The sequence below is a fragment of the Seriola dumerili genome, unplaced genomic scaffold, assembly GCF_002260705.1.
Source record: "Seriola dumerili isolate Sdu_G_001 unplaced genomic scaffold, Sdu_1.0 BDQW01000121.1, whole genome shotgun sequence".
NCBI classification, from domain to species: Eukaryota; Metazoa; Chordata; class Actinopteri; order Carangiformes; family Carangidae; genus Seriola; species Seriola dumerili.
The window spans coordinates 1,475,521-1,494,472 of NW_019174376.1; the positions used below are offsets into that span (position 1 = coordinate 1,475,521).

General features: G+C 38.8%; 1 protein-coding gene across 1 annotated transcript in view; it reads right to left on the reverse strand.

The window, feature by feature from the left end:
- Positions 1 to 10,836: 10,836 nt before the first annotated feature.
- Positions 10,837 to 18,952, reverse strand: part of poc1a (POC1 centriolar protein A) — a 41,295-nt gene continuing 33,179 nt past the window's right edge. The window contains exon 11 of the mRNA XM_022748258.1: positions 10,837 to 11,317. Coding sequence (XP_022603979.1) covers positions 11,207 to 11,317 — 111 coding nt within the window. The 3' untranslated portion in view covers positions 10,837 to 11,206. The remainder of the gene's footprint in view (positions 11,318 to 18,952) is intronic.

Below are 18,952 nucleotides of genomic sequence, written 5' to 3' on the forward strand. Positions count from 1 at the left end.
TAACGTAACACACAGAAGAGGGAGAGAGAGCGAGAGGTAGAAAGCGATCTTGAGAATAGATTTAAAGTAGAAGCTGACTGTACATATGAATGAAATCTCCTCAGTCTAGCAGTAATCATGGTTAGAGTGTTTTTGCTCGCCATCCTTCACTGCCAATCCATTATTGCAAAAAAAAATGTTGTTCATGTACTGCTAATTGGCTGATATGTTTTGGTAGAGATGTAATTATGTAATATAATTAAATGATGTCTAATCAAGGGTTTGTGACATCCTTTAGATCTCAGTATACCTAAAACAAAGTAGTTCATACAACCACTTCTAAAGTAAAAAAAGTGACAATATCTGGACAAGATGTAATTTAACTTTTAAATTCAAACATCAAAAATGTGCGTGTGTGTGTGTCTGTATGCTTCACTTCACAGAGGTGTGTGTCTGTATGCTTCACTTCACAGAAGTCATATTGAGCAGGTCAGGGTGGATGGCTGGCCCTAAAAAAGCGCCGGACTCAGACAATGGAAACCAGGTTCTCTAGTCTTGTGTGTTGAATTAAAACACTACTTTAGAGCTACGGACAGATTGTGGTTTGGATTAGTTTTTTAGTCCTGTAGTCGGTCGGTCCCCAACTCTGGTCCAGACTGAAATATCTCAACAACTGTTTGATGAATTTTCATGACATTCTGTACACACATTCATGGTTTCCAGAGGATGAATCCTAGTAACCATGCTGATTCCCTGATATTTTCCTGTAGTGCTACTGTTAGGTCAAAATTGAAATTTGTCCGGCACTTTGGTTTATGACCAAATACCTGGAAAACGAATCCCATTGTCAATTGTGTGAAGGTGAGACAGGAGCCAAGGAATAAACTTCTCTCTCAAGCTCTCTTTTTCATTTGTTACACAACTATTTGTGGCAGTTCTCATGTGTACAACTGAGCACAAAATCTATGAATGCCTTCCTGGAGAGACGCTCTACAAATGTGAAAAGTTATCTCCATATCTAAACGACGTCACGTCTCGCCCGCTCTCTATGACGACCAGCTCTTCACTCTGCCTTCCAGTGTGGCTGTTCAGAACAACTATAAACAATTTTGATTTGCAAATGTGGTCCAAAAACAGGATGCATGGACTGGTTCTGAGAGTCCATAAACCGGCCCTCATACCTGCCAAATATCAGCATGGTAGTGTTGTCATTGTGAGCGATGCTGATTTAGGCCAAAGTACTGCTGTGCCTAACAGCGAGCTCACAGAGCTACTATTATGGCTGTGGACTCTTAGCCTTGTTAAAAAAGTTTATGCATCCCATCTGGTGCTTCAAGTCACTGTTGATTTTTTTTAGTACTTAAGCAAACCCACAAATTTTCTCTAAACCTTGCCTCAGAATGTATTGGCTGATTCAAATGAAGTTGTAGAAGTATGATTTTTAAGAGACAAGGTTTTCAGAGCAAAGTAAGAGATCAGAGTTTGGATCAGCGCCTCTTTGATGTAGGTAGACACACTGTCCATCAAAGACTTAAAGTCACTCAACCTGTCCTCAGAAATCATACTGCTGCTCACACATTTGGAGCAGCTCCAGAAAACACATTTGACTGGTTCTGATCGTAGTCCAAGTGAGAATTTAATAAATCACTGAACCAACGTGACAAAAGCAACATTAATTTTGTTTGACTATTTATTTGAACGTTTAAATCTTTTTTTCTTTTTTTTTTGAAACCACCTGTAATCTTCACCCCGCCTACCATATCTAATAACCTGCAGAGCAAACACACTGTACCTACGTAGGCACAACTGTAAAAGCACTGAGGTGAGTCATCGTGTGTTAACTTCTCACCTCGCCTCACTCTCTCTCTCTCTCTCACACACACACACACACACTCTCACACTCACACACACACACACACACTCTCACACTCACACACACACACACACACTCTCACACTCACACACACACACACACACTCTCACACTCACACACACACACACACACACACACACCTTCAGCCTCACCCCATTATATCACTGTGACAGCTGAGAGGCAGGGCCATAAAAACAGATGGTCAAAGGTGGCCAAATAACACTAACAATCTGTTGTATCTCCTGAAGAGTTTCACTTTCCTGCTCTCTGTTCCACATGAGCAGCTGACTCACATAACATCAACACAACATTAATCCACCTATTTTAAAGTCTGTACAAATGACCACATAACTACTAGTGTTACAGAATTACAGTAAACCAACTGACTGCAAAGAATCAGGTATGTTATAGCCATACTGTATATGAATGTGAAAAATCATAACGGTGTGGGTGTGAGTACAAGATGATATAAAGTGTGAAAAGCTTATGGCGTGAAAAGTAATATGAATGTGATTTAAACTTTACAAATGTTCATGGTATAGTTTGGTTATTGATTGATCTGTTGATTATTCTCACAAATTATCTGTAACAGTTTGGTCCAGAAAATGTCAGAAAATAGTTAAAAATACTCATCACAATTTCCCAGAGTCCAAAGCCATGTCTTCAAATAGCTTGTTCTGTCCAACCAACAACAACGACAGAAAAAACTTGAAAAACATTTTTCAAAAACATAGTCCTTTGTTGTGGACACTGGGGCAGTGTTTGTCTTTCCTCACTGTAAAATAATCAGAATTTTGGAAGAATGACAAAAGCATAAACAAAACACAATAAAAAAGAAAAGTTTCAGCTGGAAAAATATTCAACTAGTATAGATTTATAAAATTATAGTGTCTCGAGACACTATAACAGTGAATTTGTAAATGTGACAGTAAAGGCAGCAAAGGTTTGTTGTAGAGCTTAAAGAGAAGATTATTTTAATTTGTGATTGATCTGTTGATAATTTTTTCATTAATCATTTAATTTAGTCTTTAAAATGTCATGACACTGTGAAAAATGCGCAAGGTTGCATCACCTGAATTATTATAGTTTATTATTATAGACTGTTACTGTCCTTTTGGAAATTCCCTGTGATTCACTCGAACTCCTAAAATATGTCGCTCTTAAAAAGTGTTTGCTTGAGCTAATTGAAGGCACGGTATACATGCATGTGTGTACACATGATCAGGATGGTACCACCTCGACCTCATTTTGAGCCAGGAAAAACCCTGAAGACAAAGTAAATTCTCACAACTGAGAAGCTGTGAATGTTTGACACAATATCTTTTCAAAAAAAAATTGACTTAAACAAATAATTGATGGTCGAAGTATTTACTGATTAGCTTTATGTTGATGGACTAATCGATTCATCAGCTCATCATTTCAGCTTCAGTCATTCTCAATGCAAAGTTGCTGCTGCTCGAGAGATCTCATTACAACTTGACATTTGCTATTAGCCTGACAAAACATGTCATGGCGCGCTTCATTTAACAAACAGTTTTTATACTGCCTGTCAAAATGCAATAAAAGCTTATTTACAGCGCACTGTCAATCATGATGTACACATTTGACAGATATTAAGAGTTTTCATGGTTCAACTGTTATCATAGTGGGCCATGTTATAACACGACGATGTAATAACATTTTATTATATCTTTTAAAACACTTCCAAATCTGACCACTGTATTTAAGGTCAAGTTATTGATTCGTGACAGTGTCAGAGGAGCATTTGACAGCATCTATCCATTAGCTATATGGATCGGGCAGTTCGGCAGTTTATCGCATTTGACAGCATACTAACATTTTACTATATGAGCCCTGTCATGTGATGTTTATATCACACCTTGTCCACTTGGCCAAATGTGAAGTTGACATGACAGAGCTATCTAGAGCAGTGACAACAATAACCCAGTGACACACCTAGTGACTACTGACATCATTCATAAACAGCACATGGTGATATAACTACATTACTACAATACTAATAAGGATATTTTTTTTATTACAGCTTCCTTGTTATTAATCAACATACACAAAAATGTGTATGACAATAAAATCATATCATCACAATATGATTCTGCTCATGTCGCCTGTATTATGTCTGGGATTTTGGGATTTATCAACCCTGAAAAATGTTTTTGTTTTTTTTAAACACAATTTTACATGGTGGGGTTTGAAAGCTCATTCTCATAATTCTCAGACTAAAAATCTTTAAATTTGATTGTTCATTGTTTGAAAATCACTTAAATTAAGATATAATAAAATGGATTTAGTACAGGATTTGTCCCCCCCTGAAGTTTGTCATGACAATAGGTAGAAGGCTCTGAAACAGCATTTAACTTAACATTTCAATGAATTAAGTATCTTGGGTGGCTAGTCAAACATTTCCTGAAGGGGCAGGGGTGGCACTGAAGATATATGGATTCATGACCTCAGTATTTCTAAAATCTCGTGACATAGCCATGACATTATTGTGCAAAGAATATAAAAGTTTTACCCTGGAAATGAACATAAACTTAGTGAACACAGTATCTTTATTTTTCTGGTTAAAGGCCGCCCTAACACATGGGTGTGTGCTGGAGCGGTTGACCTTTAGAAAGGGCAGGTGAGGTTGAGGTGAGGCGAGGCTTTGAGAAGGGGGCAGGTGTTCTCGAGTTATCAACAGGTTTGTTTTATGGGCTGGCCCGTTGTAAAGTAGGTCATCAATTTTAGATTCTCAGCACACATTTACACACCTTGAAACGTGTATGAGCTGGTTTTATTTGTGTTACCTGAGCAATCGCACCACAGTCATTTGACTTAGAGCTGACCTTGGAGGAGTTAGGTTACACAATCAACACTGAAGTTTCATGTTCTACCATAAGGACTGAAGTGGTCCTAACTATATATTTAGTAAATCCAAATTATAGATGTGTATAGAATGAAATTCTTTGCTGACACATGTGAACAAAGTGAAGTTCTCGACCACTGAAGTGAATCCAGATTTAGTCTGTTGATAAGAGGGCAGAAGAAAATTGCTTTTTAGATGAACTGCAGCTTCTCTTTCAGATTGCCATAACAGGCTAGTTGGTCAACGAGATTAAAAACCTTTTTTTGTATCGTCTTACAAGAGGTAAAAAAAAAAAAAAAGAAACCTCAGTCCCTCCATCCATTCACTCCCAGTGGGATCGAATGGAAAAGATGGTTTTGGAGCAGAAGCTGAGGCGTGGGTTGGAGGAGCAGAACGCCAAACCTAAGCCACCGCCGACAAGCACGGTTCAGTCTCAGAGGGGGAAGAAGTGGGAGGCGATGAGTGGAGAGAAAAGGGGGAGACGAGGGGTGAAACAGGAAATGAGGCACAGGGGAGTTTTGCCAAAATCCAGCAGTGGCCAGAGAAGAAATGGCGGGACTGAGGTGCAAACACGTTTCTGGTGTTTGAATCTGTTCTGTGACAAAAGAAACACCTGTAATATATCACTGCTTTATGTTACTGTGCCTTTGTAAACTCAGAGATGCATCATCAGGGTTTGTTTTTACCCCCTAACCATTTTTATTTTCATACACACATTTATTTCTTCATTTGTGATTGATTGTATCCTAATATCCAATTCATTAGATACAAACAGGTGATAGACAAAATAATGCTAACACCACATCTATGTTTCTCCCAGATGATCAATGATGTAGCAGAGGTGGAAGGCCACCAACATTAAGACACATCTCATCTTGAGTTCAGTTAAGTTAGTAGATGGTGGCCTTAAACAGAGGGGCCTCAGAAAAATTCCTACCAGGCTACAAGGAAACCATATTAATAATTTGGCAACTTATGTTTTTCAAATTTTTTAAGAGACCACAGTGAAATACAAAGTAAACAAACAGTCTGCAGCACAAAACAGCTTGGAACCCCTGGTCTAAACAATGACCACACTCATTAAACAGACTGAATTTGGTTTTTGATGTAGCATCTCTGCTGGTTTACGCTTATCTTTAATCTTTATTATTTCAACAAGCGTGTGTTCATGTGTGTTAATGTTTTAGATTCTACTATTTAATAGCGCCAAGAGCCCAGAACCCATAACAAAAGGAGAAATGATGAGGAACAACAGTGAGCATTGTTGCAAACACTACTTAAAAAGTGGGACATGACTAGGTTACATGCAGTTTACCAGTATTGAGTACATATTGTCATAGTTTGATTTTTGCGACTAATGAGTGACATTGTTTTGTTTCCAATGCATCAGCATTTTGGACAAATATGATGTTTCTCCTTAGTGTAAGTTGTGATGTGTTAGCTAGCTCATGTTGGTTTGAAAACTCACATATAAAATGCACATTTATGCAACAGTGTCTGACTTTGGGGTGACTCACTGGAAACATTTGTACATCACATCCTATAGTTTCCGAAACGCTGGGTTATTCTATGTTATTTTACTGTGGTTCCTCAAAACTGTTCTGTGTATTTTGTGTCGTCAGACCGCCTCTCATTTATTTCCTAGAACTACAAAAAGTACAAAATGTACCTAGAAAAACTACCACCACACTGATGACATGATCATTTCAGATTTATGGTCAACACAGACAATTTATAACACAGGCTAGTACAACTTGTAGATCTAAGAATAGCCACGGGCAGTATGTGCTTTTGGGAAAAGCCTGTTTTTCAGCCACAGTGAAACTATGTATGGGGGTGTAGCCTCCACCTGCTGCAAGAGGGCACAGCAGTTCTGCCGTCAGAGCGGCCGGGCATCATCTCAATCTCATAAATCCTTCAGAATATAACATAATGTTTGAGGAAACAAAGAGCCAAGAAGAGCAAGGGAGTACAAAGGCCTGACACACTGAACTAGTAAAACACTGAAACACACACACACACACACACAGGCAGTGGCAGCAACCACAGCACACCAGGAAAAACATATCCAGATGTTCTCCTCATAGGATTACCAACCCCCTCCCACACACACACACACACACACACACACACACACACACACACACACACACACACACACACACACACACACACTTGTGGGCCACACATGGGCTACATATTACAGAGGCTTGCTCTCCAACTTCTCTTTTCTACTCTTTCTTTTTCATGGGCACACACACAGACACACATTTATACAGTTCTACTTGTGAGGACCTTCTCTGACATAACCCTAACTCGAATTTAACCATCACGTCAAAATCACTAATCCCAACCGTTAGCGGGCTGCTTTGGTGGGGGGTGTTGCTTCAGGTATCGGTGAGACGCTTAAATATGATCCAGGAAGTCCAGTTTGAGTGACAGATCCACGAGTTTGAAGACTTATCTGATGCCAAAGTGCTGCACAGTGGTTGACAATACTCTGAGACACTAACCCTAACGCTTTCCTCGCCACCATCGCAAGGTAAACATTGGACATTCAGCTTTTCTCTACAAGTAATGTGCGCTTACATATATTTGATTGACCACGGTCGTGTCATCACATTGGGTCGAAACAGCTACTTTTTTGCCAGACACCCTGTTGTGTTAATGGAGTGGACTCATTCAAATTAATGAGGGGAGCTGAAGACGACCTTATTATCTGAACAAGGGCTGTAACAAAAAATGATTCCTCGATAAATTATTTGGCCTATCACGTCTTCTTAGAGACCACGATGACTGCTTCAAATATCTCGTTTCGCCTGAACAGTCCAAAGGTATTCAGCTCACAATGATATAAACAGAGAAACACAGTAACTACTCGCAGTAGAGAAGTTGGAACAAAAACGTGTTTGATGGTTTCACTTGAAAAATTAGCTGCCAATTGAGTTTCTGTTGACTAACTAATTGATTTACTAATGACAGTGGTGAAAGTACTGAGATCTTGTACTTAAGTAAAAGTAGCAACACTACAGGGTCCCACATTCAAAACTTTACTTAATTTACAAAATTTACATAACAGCCCATAATATATTATAATTATTCAATTATAATTATTGATGCATTAATGTAAGTAATGTAGTAAGCATCCACACACCCAGCAACTACTAGCACAGTGTACGGATCCTTTTTCTGACTTTTGCCTTTAGATTTGCCCTTTTGATCCAGCACCTGTGAAAGTCCCTTTGGATTTGTGTGCTTTACACCCTGTTTGTCTTCAGTTTTAAACAGAACCAAATACAGTTCTAACTCTAACCCTTAAACCGAGTCTTAATCCTTATTTAACAAAAATGGCTCTCCTATGGACTAAAAATCTGGTCCTCTCAAAGATAGACATACGAGAGTGAACACACACACACACACACACACACACACACACACACACACACACACACACACACACACACACACACACACACACACACACACACAGTGTCGAGCTTAGCAGTTATTGAACCCACTCTTTCAGCCCCTCCTCTTCTCCACTAGAGCTCCTGGCAGGCCGTCTGGTTGAGGCCCATAGTAAAGGGAACCGTTTTCTCTGGCATGAGTGTCTAAGTGTGTGTGTGTGTGTGTGTGTGTGTGTGTGTGTGTGTGTGTGTGTGTGTGTGTGAGAGAGAGAGAGAGAGAGAGAGAGAGAGAGAGAGAGTGTGTGTGCGTGTGCGCGCGTGTCCACGGGCCCCAGACAGGAAGGAAGAGCGTGGGCCCGGCAGCACAGCTCCAGAATTCCGGTTTTGTTTTTCTTCTTTTTCCATCAGTGCGAAGCCTGAGCCGGGTCTTAAAGAAACAGTCATTAATATTTTTCCCCTCTTAATGATGCCACACTGTTCACTGAGAGTAGCTGAGACCTCCACAATAGGACTCAGTATGACTCATTACTTTAGTATGTAAACATATTACCACTTTGTTAAATAAAAAACTCCAATGAATGAGGCTCTTTTATGGCTCAAATGTTTCTGTTCCTCAAGAACTTACACCATGCGTCTGTGGCCTCGGGCTCATTTTCATTGAAGCTTCTAAAAATAAAAGTACCAATCCAGCATCAGTGGTCAGGTTACGTAAATTACTCGAGGGGTGAAACATAAGGATTTCGGACACAAGCAGGGCAGGCGTATTTAGCTGCCACCCACATGCTTTCATAATAAATCATCACTGAATATCTGGCAAAGAAAGGGTTCAAAATTACCCGATGGATGACACAACTCACATCTCATGATCTTAACAGTTCTGCTGAGAACAATTAAAGACAGGAAAGTCATGAATTTGTGGGTAACCGCTCAGGCTCTATGGACCTATCAAAGCAGAAAATAATCTCTTTAAGGTAAGCAGTGACCTCATCGTTTTGGCAACGATTATGAAAACAAACTTTCCTTCGCTTGATACACAAACAGAGCTCAGCATTAGGAAAGAGGAACCGGAATCGTTTTATCAACTCATTTTAAGTTAGAGATAAGATTGAAAAACATTTATTAAGAAGGTACACAATAACTTACTTTCAGCGTATAAAAGTTTCAGACACAGGATACAAAGGGACGGAACAAGACGCTTATCTTTCAAACTGCAGTAATTACAACCAGGCCTTCTGCACTCACTGTAAAAGAAATCCAACTTGGAACCAATGCAGAAAGCACCGTCATTCTAATTTAAAATATAATGATGGGATTATTTTTACTAATTTCAATGTCAACAAATCCCATGCGAAGACCAAAACCAACCATGCGTTAGACCATCTCTTAGTACCTTCTAACTTTCACACTCGACCCTCAGTCCATTCATTCCTACTGAAGACAAAAACCTTTAAAAACAGATCACAGGTGTATGATTTCCTACACAGTCTTCTGCATTAATACTCAAACCCTAAAAAAGTTGGGTGTTGGGGTTAAATTTTTTTTTGGCAAAAGTTACATAAAAGTAAAGTAAATAGTTTATTTATTGGGGACTATTTTCAGGCCTGGATTAATATTCATTCTATGCAGTGAGTATTTAGTCAGGATGCACTGATCCAGGTTTTTCTTTCCTGATACTGATTCATCAACTCAGATCCAAGCAGTGGTCTCTTTTTCCCAAATTTAAAATCCCTATTTTACACTATAATGTGTAAAATCCATATTTTCATGTAATGTAACATGGGTCCAGCGACTGCTGTTGCACTAAAAAGCTAGTCGGTGGCCCGTCGTGACTGAATGAAAACTGTTAACTCTAACCAGGATATTCAAACTGACACTGACAAAGAAATGGAATTTAATGTGGAACGATTACGTCACGGCTGATCTGTCAGTATCACCAATCTGCACACCAATCTGGCATATCGAATCTGTGTGTCTCTAGTATTTACTGGAACAGGACAATGTACGTGGTAATGACTCAAAATAACCTACAGTACCCCTGTAATGAAGGAACATGTCACCAAGCGCAATGTGTTTTTAAAAGGTTTTGGACAACAATGGAGGTCTAAGGGAGAGAGGAAAGATAAATCAGGCTTTCGCTCCATAGCACTTGTTAGGATATATTAATTGTTGGCTTTAGTCTTTTAATGTGATTTGCCGACAGTAAGAAAAACATAGAAAAGCACCAGATCAATCCTTCAAAAACTAAAAACTTACCAATTTGAACATAGTTTCTTCATGTAAGACAAACTGAAGGCACTGCACTGGCTCTGCTGTAACTGTTTAGTTAATGTCACGGTAAAACTTCATGGTAAAATTTCAGTAATTTCACTTATGATGGAAGAAGAACAAAAAAATCTGTAGGCAACAGATTGAACTGAAGGTCAAACCAGGCTGATAATAAAAAAAAGTCATTCAATGAGTGCCTGTCTTTAAAATTAATGTATTGGCCTGACTGCAACTAAAACGATGACTGCGCCCTATAGACACTTTGGTTGTGTATACTGTGCACAGTATATGTTCTTTTTAAATGAAAAAGCATCTTACTGATGTCATTCTGCACACAAATAGAAAAAGTAACACGTGCAGTGTATAGGCAAGTACGAAAGTCTCTTGCATGTGTCTAGACTTTTGTACAGGCAGCCATTGTGTACACACACACACACACACACACACACACACACACACACACACACACACGGTGACTAGTAGCAGCAGGTCCTTCGTCAGCAGAAAAGAGACTGCGCGCTCAGCACTGTTGTAGAGGAATAACTTCTCTAATATTCACCTCCTTCACTTCTGATTTTTCTTTGTAAGATAACCAGACACAGTCCATCAGCAGTGAGGCTCACGGTGCATTTAAAGTCCAGTCAGGAAAACGGTTTGGGTCAAGTCCTTGCTTTATGTGTGAATGCACGTGCTCTGTATGTAAGATCTCACATTTTATTGTGATCTACCGACAATGATGTGAGTTTCTGTTTCTGGTGTTGATGTGACCCCACTTCCCTTGCACCACAGCTCAACCTTTCTCTGATGCCGCCATCTTTAGGCCTCCTCTCGCCTCTGGAGATGTAGACCGATCTCCATCTGATTCTCCAAACACTCCTTGAGCTTGTCCTCTGTCAGCGTCAGCCGCTGCTCCAAGATCGAAACCGTCTGGATGAGAGGAGGAGAGGGGAGGGGACGATCGAGGAGAGGAACAAGACAGAGAAAGAAAGGGGGAAGGAAGGAGATGGATAAGAGAGACAGAGCATGTTAGAGAGGGCTGTACAGCATCAGCCTGACAGTAATGACTATATAATGGCTGTGTTTGTGTGTGTGAAAGAGGCAGCTTGTGTGTGTTTGAGACAGATGTTGTGCGTGCAAGACAATCCAGCTGATTATCGCGGAGAGATCTGCTGCCTGAGCCGAAAACAGCAGAGTCTCTGTGTCTGGCACGCACTCTCTCTTGTTCTCTCACTCACACGTTTGCATAAACACACTTACGCACACAAAGAATACAAGAAAGTCGCTTTCCGAAACAGGACGGGCATGTGTGGGTAGTGAGATCACAGTGCAACATACTTTTTCCTCTCAGCATCCTCCAACAGTGACAGTGTTTGTTGTGTATTTGTGCTTGTAGATTTGAGCATTGTGTCATGTGCCTGTTTATCAGAGGAGCCTCCAGGTGTAATTTTCAGTGGTGTGAATTAACAGATTACTGAGGATAGAGCTGACTTGTGTAGTAGCTTTTATTCTGTGGGCACTTCATCAGCCACATCAAGAGAATAACAAAATGAGCCTTTAATCATTGGAAAGCAAATAGAGGATTCCTGTCCAGATAAACGTATTCATGCCTTTAGCAACCAGGAGGATTGAGCACAATACTACAATCTTTAAATCTCAACACTAGCTTCCAGTAATAGTTATTTAAAATGATTTTTTAATTGCTGCTGCAAGTTTACAAATCACTTAATGGCCTTGGGTGAAAACACATTTCTGATATGCTTGAAGAACATAAAACTTGTCAGTTCCTAGGATGTTTAAGAAGAAGTCAGGCAGTAGTACCTTGAATCAAAACTAGGGTTGAATACCAGGAATTTAGACCTTGGTGTTTCCGGAGAAATCTTATCAAAATCCGATATCATTTCCAGGAAGAAAAAAACCTGTGGGATCCTGGGATTTCCAGCGTGTGGGTGTGCACCTTTGCATTCATATAATTAAGAATATCATACACAATGAAAATGAAAAACTTCTCTAAACTTCATTAACACTTCCATGCAAGATCTTTTGATACAGTCCAATCTTGAATAGCTATTAAAATAGCTACATTATTTTTTTATATCATGCTTATAAATACTAAATAGGGGTACTTCAAGCAAAGTTATACCAAACTAAACAGACAAGTGTTAAATTAGTGGCTAAATAAAATACACATAGCTGCAGGGTTGATTGCAGGGCAGCATTCAACAGGTGGAAAATCGAGCGCAAAAGATCACCCAAAACCTTACATCTAAAAAACCAAGATCAATCTTCCTGTTTCCCACTCTAATATAACAACTTGGACATAGAACTGATCAGGAGATTAAACTATTCTCTATAATTAGTACTGTGTTTTTTTTCCCACTCTAAATATGTGCTTTTAAAAGTAATTGTTACTCTACCATTACCACAGAATCTAAAAACAAATATGACAGAAAAATACCTGAAAATTTTATTAAATGTCATTTTATAATGAAGTATCAACAGTTCTGAGAAATTCGAGGAATCTTGGTATGAGAGTGATACATTCCCGTAATAATTTCGTAATCATGGAAATTGTTAAACTGCATTTACCATAGAACCAACTTCCTATTGATAAATGCACCCCAACATAGACCACTTTCAAATCTAATTAACAGTTTTTGTGTCTTTGATTGATCTATTTCTTCTATTCCCCCTTAATTTCATTAATTAAATTAATATATCTGCACTGAAAATTAATTTGCGTATTATTTTTTGTCTGGTTGCATTTTAATTTATGTCATTTTACACTACTTCAATTGATTTTACTTTAAAATCTTTATGTAAAGCACTTTAAATATCCTCTGTGTTTGAAACATGCTTTACTGATAAACTTAGTGTAGCTTGTAATTATATTTATGTAGCTAACATGAGACACAAGGACATGGGTCTAAAGTGATGATTCGTTGATATCTCTTTGGCTTTCTGCTCGTCTGTAGGAGAAAAAACAGTGAAACAAACATATAAAGCTTATTTCCTACTTGTAATCTACTTTTTAGGTGGTAATACAGAAATGTGAAAATGTGGCACAAACAAAAGCCATTTAAGGCGAATGCAAAAAGCTAAATGTCTTTGTGATGATGACAAACTGAGTTCTGAGAAAAAGTATTAGAAAACTCACTTTGCAAAAAGATGACAGTAATTTGAATGAGTCTTCTTCTCGAAAGTGGCAACAGTTCCCTCTGCATCTCTGACATAACTGTTTACTGAGCTAATGTTGCCTGGTGACAAACACAGCCCCAGCTAGTGAGCAGTTTCGGATAGTCGTGCCTGGCAACAAAAATGTAGTTTAAGGCAGGAACAATCCAACAGTAAACATGTCAACCCCTGACAGAAGAGACTCTCTCGATTTGGGTCAGTGAGAGGAAGATATGTCAACATGTCTCGAACTGTAATTTTATGTCTCTCTTTGTGCCAGCGAGTGTAATTTTGAAATTGCTAGAAAGCAGCGCAGAGATGAGTCACTCCCCGAGCATTTATCATAATATAACCAGCTGTGTATGAGACATTACCTCTGATGGAGGGATGGACAGACATGAAAAAACAAACTAGTTTAGTTTTCCTCAGAGGAGGTTGTCTCTCACAAGGTTCCAGGTATAAATTTTTTCATTGAAAAATAATCCGACAATGGGTTGATTCATTCAAACTATATAGTGGGTAACTCAAACCTATTATATGATATGCACCTCATAGAATATGATCTTGATGGTACACTTTCTCGCTATCTCTTGTTTCATTTCTGTTCCAGGAATGTCTCTATCATAATCATTTAATGGTCACTTGATACAATCAGGGCAGTGTCTATAATGATATGATCGACTGAAAAAAATCTTAGTTGACAAACAGTCATTGTTCTTTTTCTTAAGACTACTTGATTAACTGAATAAATGAAAAAAAAAACGACATTTTTCTCAAGTATTATCCTAAACAATGTTGTGCAGAATCTCTTAAGATCTATTGTTTGATAAGCTGAAGACAACAGTGCATGTTTATGTCATCTCCATACATATGGATGAATAAATAACTCAGTACTATGTGATGGCAGTTTGGTCATTTAAAAAGATAAAGTGAAATACAGAGGTGGAGTGACAGCATAAACACAAAAGAGGACAAAAGCTAGAAAACCAGAGACAGAGGTCGGACAGCGGACATACAAACACTCAATACTCAGATCAAATAACTACTCCTCTTACATTGTCATTGGTTATTTTAACCAAATTAACATCATAAACATAGCCAGATTGTAATTTGGTTGGTGTACCAAATTCTTCAACACCAAAAACACCAAACCAATTGATCGATCTTTCTTCTTTCTTAATTGTGTGACGATTGAAATGTGTGTTATGCAGGCCCCACACGTCCATTTGTACATTTCATAGATAGCTAAAGTCACGACATCACGTCCAGGCTAGCCTCTGTTCTGTTCTGTCTTTTACTGAGCATTTCTTTCATTAGTCTATCTTAAAAACACCTTGAAAGTTGAAACCTTTGTGATTTTAACAGAGTTAAACAGCTACAGCTCCAAAGGAAATTTACAAGAGCAGTAGCGTGGGCACTCAATGTCCTAATAACTTGGTTTCGTCCGTATCTGTAAAACTCATCAGCTCTCTCTTCTAAAGTCATTTTTTATCAGTTTCCTACTTGTTATCTCTGCAGTCTCACAGTGTTCAGTCCTCTTTGTCCTGCTGTTATTACAAACATGTCTGAACAACCCACGACCCGCTCATGAACTCACCACATCTGTCAAGCTGTGATGTTTAGCCCGCGAACGTAAAGGGCTTATGGGAAATGGTGTTTGTTGGAGGCAGGTAAAAAATACAAATCTTGAATAAACAACAATATTAGTTTTTAAAAAAACTAACGTCCTTATCAAAACATATGAAGTGAGCCACACCACATACTATTGAGAGTGGCTGTGTTCGAAGGCTGGATTTTTAATTAGCCTAGTTATAAATGTCAATAGGATTTTGAATGAGATATTGTTGCTTCTGTTACTGAACCCAGACGTTCTGCTTTCACATCAGCTCTCTATAGATTATCAAGCAATATCTTTTAAATCTCATCAATCACCCCATTCTGTAGTGCACATGTACATATAGTCATTTTCAAACCCAACACACAAACACATACACATGGCCAGGCATGAATAATCCAACACAAAATCATGAAGGAATTGACAAAGATTGTTGATTCTCTCGTATAAACCCAAAGTCCAATATACACATCACACGCCAGTGAGTTCAACAATGTGTGGGCGAGGGGTGTTTTCTTTTGGGTCATCAAGCTAGATAACATCTCCTGCTATTTCATGCATCATGGGAGAGATAGGGCTTATATTTCCTCTTTCTCTCCTTCTCCCCGCCTGTCTCCATTTTCTAGATCAATACTACCCTGTTTATCTTACCAACCTGATATGGCTACCCAGTCCTCAGCGCAGCCAGCTACTGGTGTTGGTGTGTGTGCGATTCTGCACGTGTCCCCAGGCAGCGGCAACATTATACGGGCCTATAGTTTTCATCTGGAGTAGAAACCAAATCTTTATGCTCCTAAAAATAGAGCGAGCTGTTTTTCTTTTCTCTCCAGAACACATTATACTCTCCATCGCCCTGAGCATTACTGGCCTCTGTTACAAAGTCTCATAGCTTTGGTATGATCCACACTACAATAGTCAAAGGACGACAAACTGGTGCTGGTGATGGGTGGCAATGGCAGATCTTTTTTCTACATCTAACTAACTGATGTGAGTTATTGAGTATGCCATTATTAAACTGATAATCATTGTGGAATTAGGGAAAACTAATGAAAACACAAAAGCACACAAAAAAGCTGACTGACTGATGGTGTGAAAAAAGGCAGTGAAATGAAACTAACAATCTGCAGGTTTGGAAAACCAGTGTGGCTGGTCATCAGGTTAACTCCTCAGCCTAGCATTAGCATGTTAATGTTAGCTTGTTAGCCTGTTAACATGCTATGACACCGTTGAGCTTCAGGGACACGCTGAAAGTAAACTTTTAGGACCTATAATACTAGTATTTATAATACGAGCAACGCCTTGTTGGTACTTTAAGTTACCATATTTTGCACGATTATTGTAACTTAGGAATCTTCTTTCTTTCTTTTTCCTTTCATGACAGGTCAGAGAGAAAGTAAAAGGGTCATTGAGGGCCATTTTAGAAGAAATGGTTTCATTCTCCCCGAGCAATTCTATAAACTTACAAATCAGAGACTTTTTTACAGTTTCTTAAAATAAGAAAACTTTGAAAACTTTGCAAATCCTGAAAGAACATTTGGTCAGTGAGCAGTTTAGTCGTTTCTAAAATTCCAGAACCTACACTTTAACCACAGAAACTATTCAAATATTTTCTTAGAAACAGTTGTGAGGGAATGTACCGAGAGATAATTCTTTCACTTTTTCCTAAAGTTCCTTGCAACTCCACTTATACCTGTTCTAACAGGAATATGAATTCAGTGAACTAGTCCATATCTATCATATCTATTGTGACACACACACACACATATAGGTGAAACAGAAAAGGCTGGATACTAGTAGTTTGAGAGCATTACATTAGTAAACTAATGTTTAATGGTCTATTGAGGAAGAGAGGGCGCTGCTTCACTTGCATTAGTAAATGAAACTGGGTAAGAGAGCAATTCTTCATTCAAGATTCTTCATAATTAAGAGGGAGAGTGTGAAAGCAGGGGATAAGTGCGGGGACTGCAGGCTTAGTGTGGACATGTAAGAGCGATGAATTATCAGAGGTAGACAAAAAAAAAAAGGGCTATGGGGGCTGAGGATTGGGGTTGGGGGGGTAGACAAGTGAAAAGCAGCTAACACAGCAAACTGAGGCTTTGGAAGATTCAGTCTAATGTTGAATAATTCATCACCTTCCCTCTCAGTCTCCCTAACTATTAGAGTTACAAAGAGCTGTAATAGTGAAAAATAATGCTGCGGAAAAGACTTATAAACGGAACGGGAATATAGTGCAGAAATAAATAATGTTACTCAGTCAGCCTCATTTCCAGGGGATGGGCAGCAGTAATTTAAACTTTCATATTTAGACAAAGAAATGAAATTAGAGTGACATGTGCTTGTTTTTAGTCACACTTTGTTGTGCAATAAAAAAAAAGAAAGAAAAAAAAAAGTATGGAGGTAAACTGCATTAAAAGGGGGATGAGCCTGTCTGACCGCCAAAACACCATTATTTCCTTATACAACATTATATAAATATTTAAAGTTGTGGTGGTCTGAATGAGTCGTTACTTGCTGTCTCACACAACATAAAGCAGATCACTTCCAAGTAGCACCGATCATAACTACACTGTGTTCAATAGAAACCATTATTTCTAACTATCATCCACAAGCTGTGCATGGAGCAGCAGATCAGGTGCCAGTGTTAAGTTGTATGGAAATCCTGTACCCACTTTGCTGTTTTCAGCATTTTTACTTAATTTTATGCCACTGCGTCCACTGTATTTACCTTTATTAAGTCACATGAAAGTGACACTGGGCGGCTACAGAATGACCACACACAAATCTACACACTTCGTACTGGTTAGTTATAACTCTGTTCTGTTGTTTATGCAGGAGATATTGGTTCACAATGGCTCATTCATCCTGTGTGTCACTGTGTCCTTTTCACCTGTGTTTCATGTTTTATTCTTGAAATGCAAATGCTGCTGTGTCACATTTTAAGATATAATATGACAATTTAGTAGACTCAAAACTTAAATAGAGTTGAATTAATGCAATCATATGTATTTACTCCTGTCATTATTGTACTAATTAATTGTTTAAGGAACCCCATATCATCTGTCTCTGGCTGCAGATTTGTGTTGCTGTGTAGTCACATTGTGCCGCTCTGCACCATCCAAACAATATGATTTCCTGGAGAAGCTGATTCCTCACTTGTTGAGGTGTTGTCATCATACATTACTGTGATTGGCACAGATGTGTCAGTGCTATAAGACCAGTGATATGACTGGCTGAGAGTGTTTTTATTAATGCGCTTGGAGATGCCCACACAGTCTGTATTCCCAAGACCTACTGCTTTGCACTTGTCATTGCACTTTTGTTTTATAGGTTTTAACATCAGTTATTAGTCTGAAACATAGACTTAAAACAGCTCAGTAAAAAAGTCTGACACAAACGGAAGTCATTGCAAAACCACACACAGGAAGAACAATACTTTTTCCATAGCAGCCTTGAGATTAACAACTGCTATAGGTGTCGGAAATTTACATTTATATCATATATAAAGAAAACTCCATGCAGAAATTATCTCAGTCTATTGACCTAACCCAGAAAAGACATCACCCATGTTTCCACCACTGAAGAATGAAACAATAAAAGACCAGATGCAGACAGTCCATCTGGGATCAGGGTTGGGGTACAGTGGGCTTGAAAGGAAGAAGCTGGCATCACTACCCTGGGAGGGGTTAGCTAGCTGCTTGGCTGCCCAGGGCCAATATTAAATGCTCCCACATGCTGGATTGCAGCTTGATCAAGAGAGAAAGAAAAAAAAACAACAA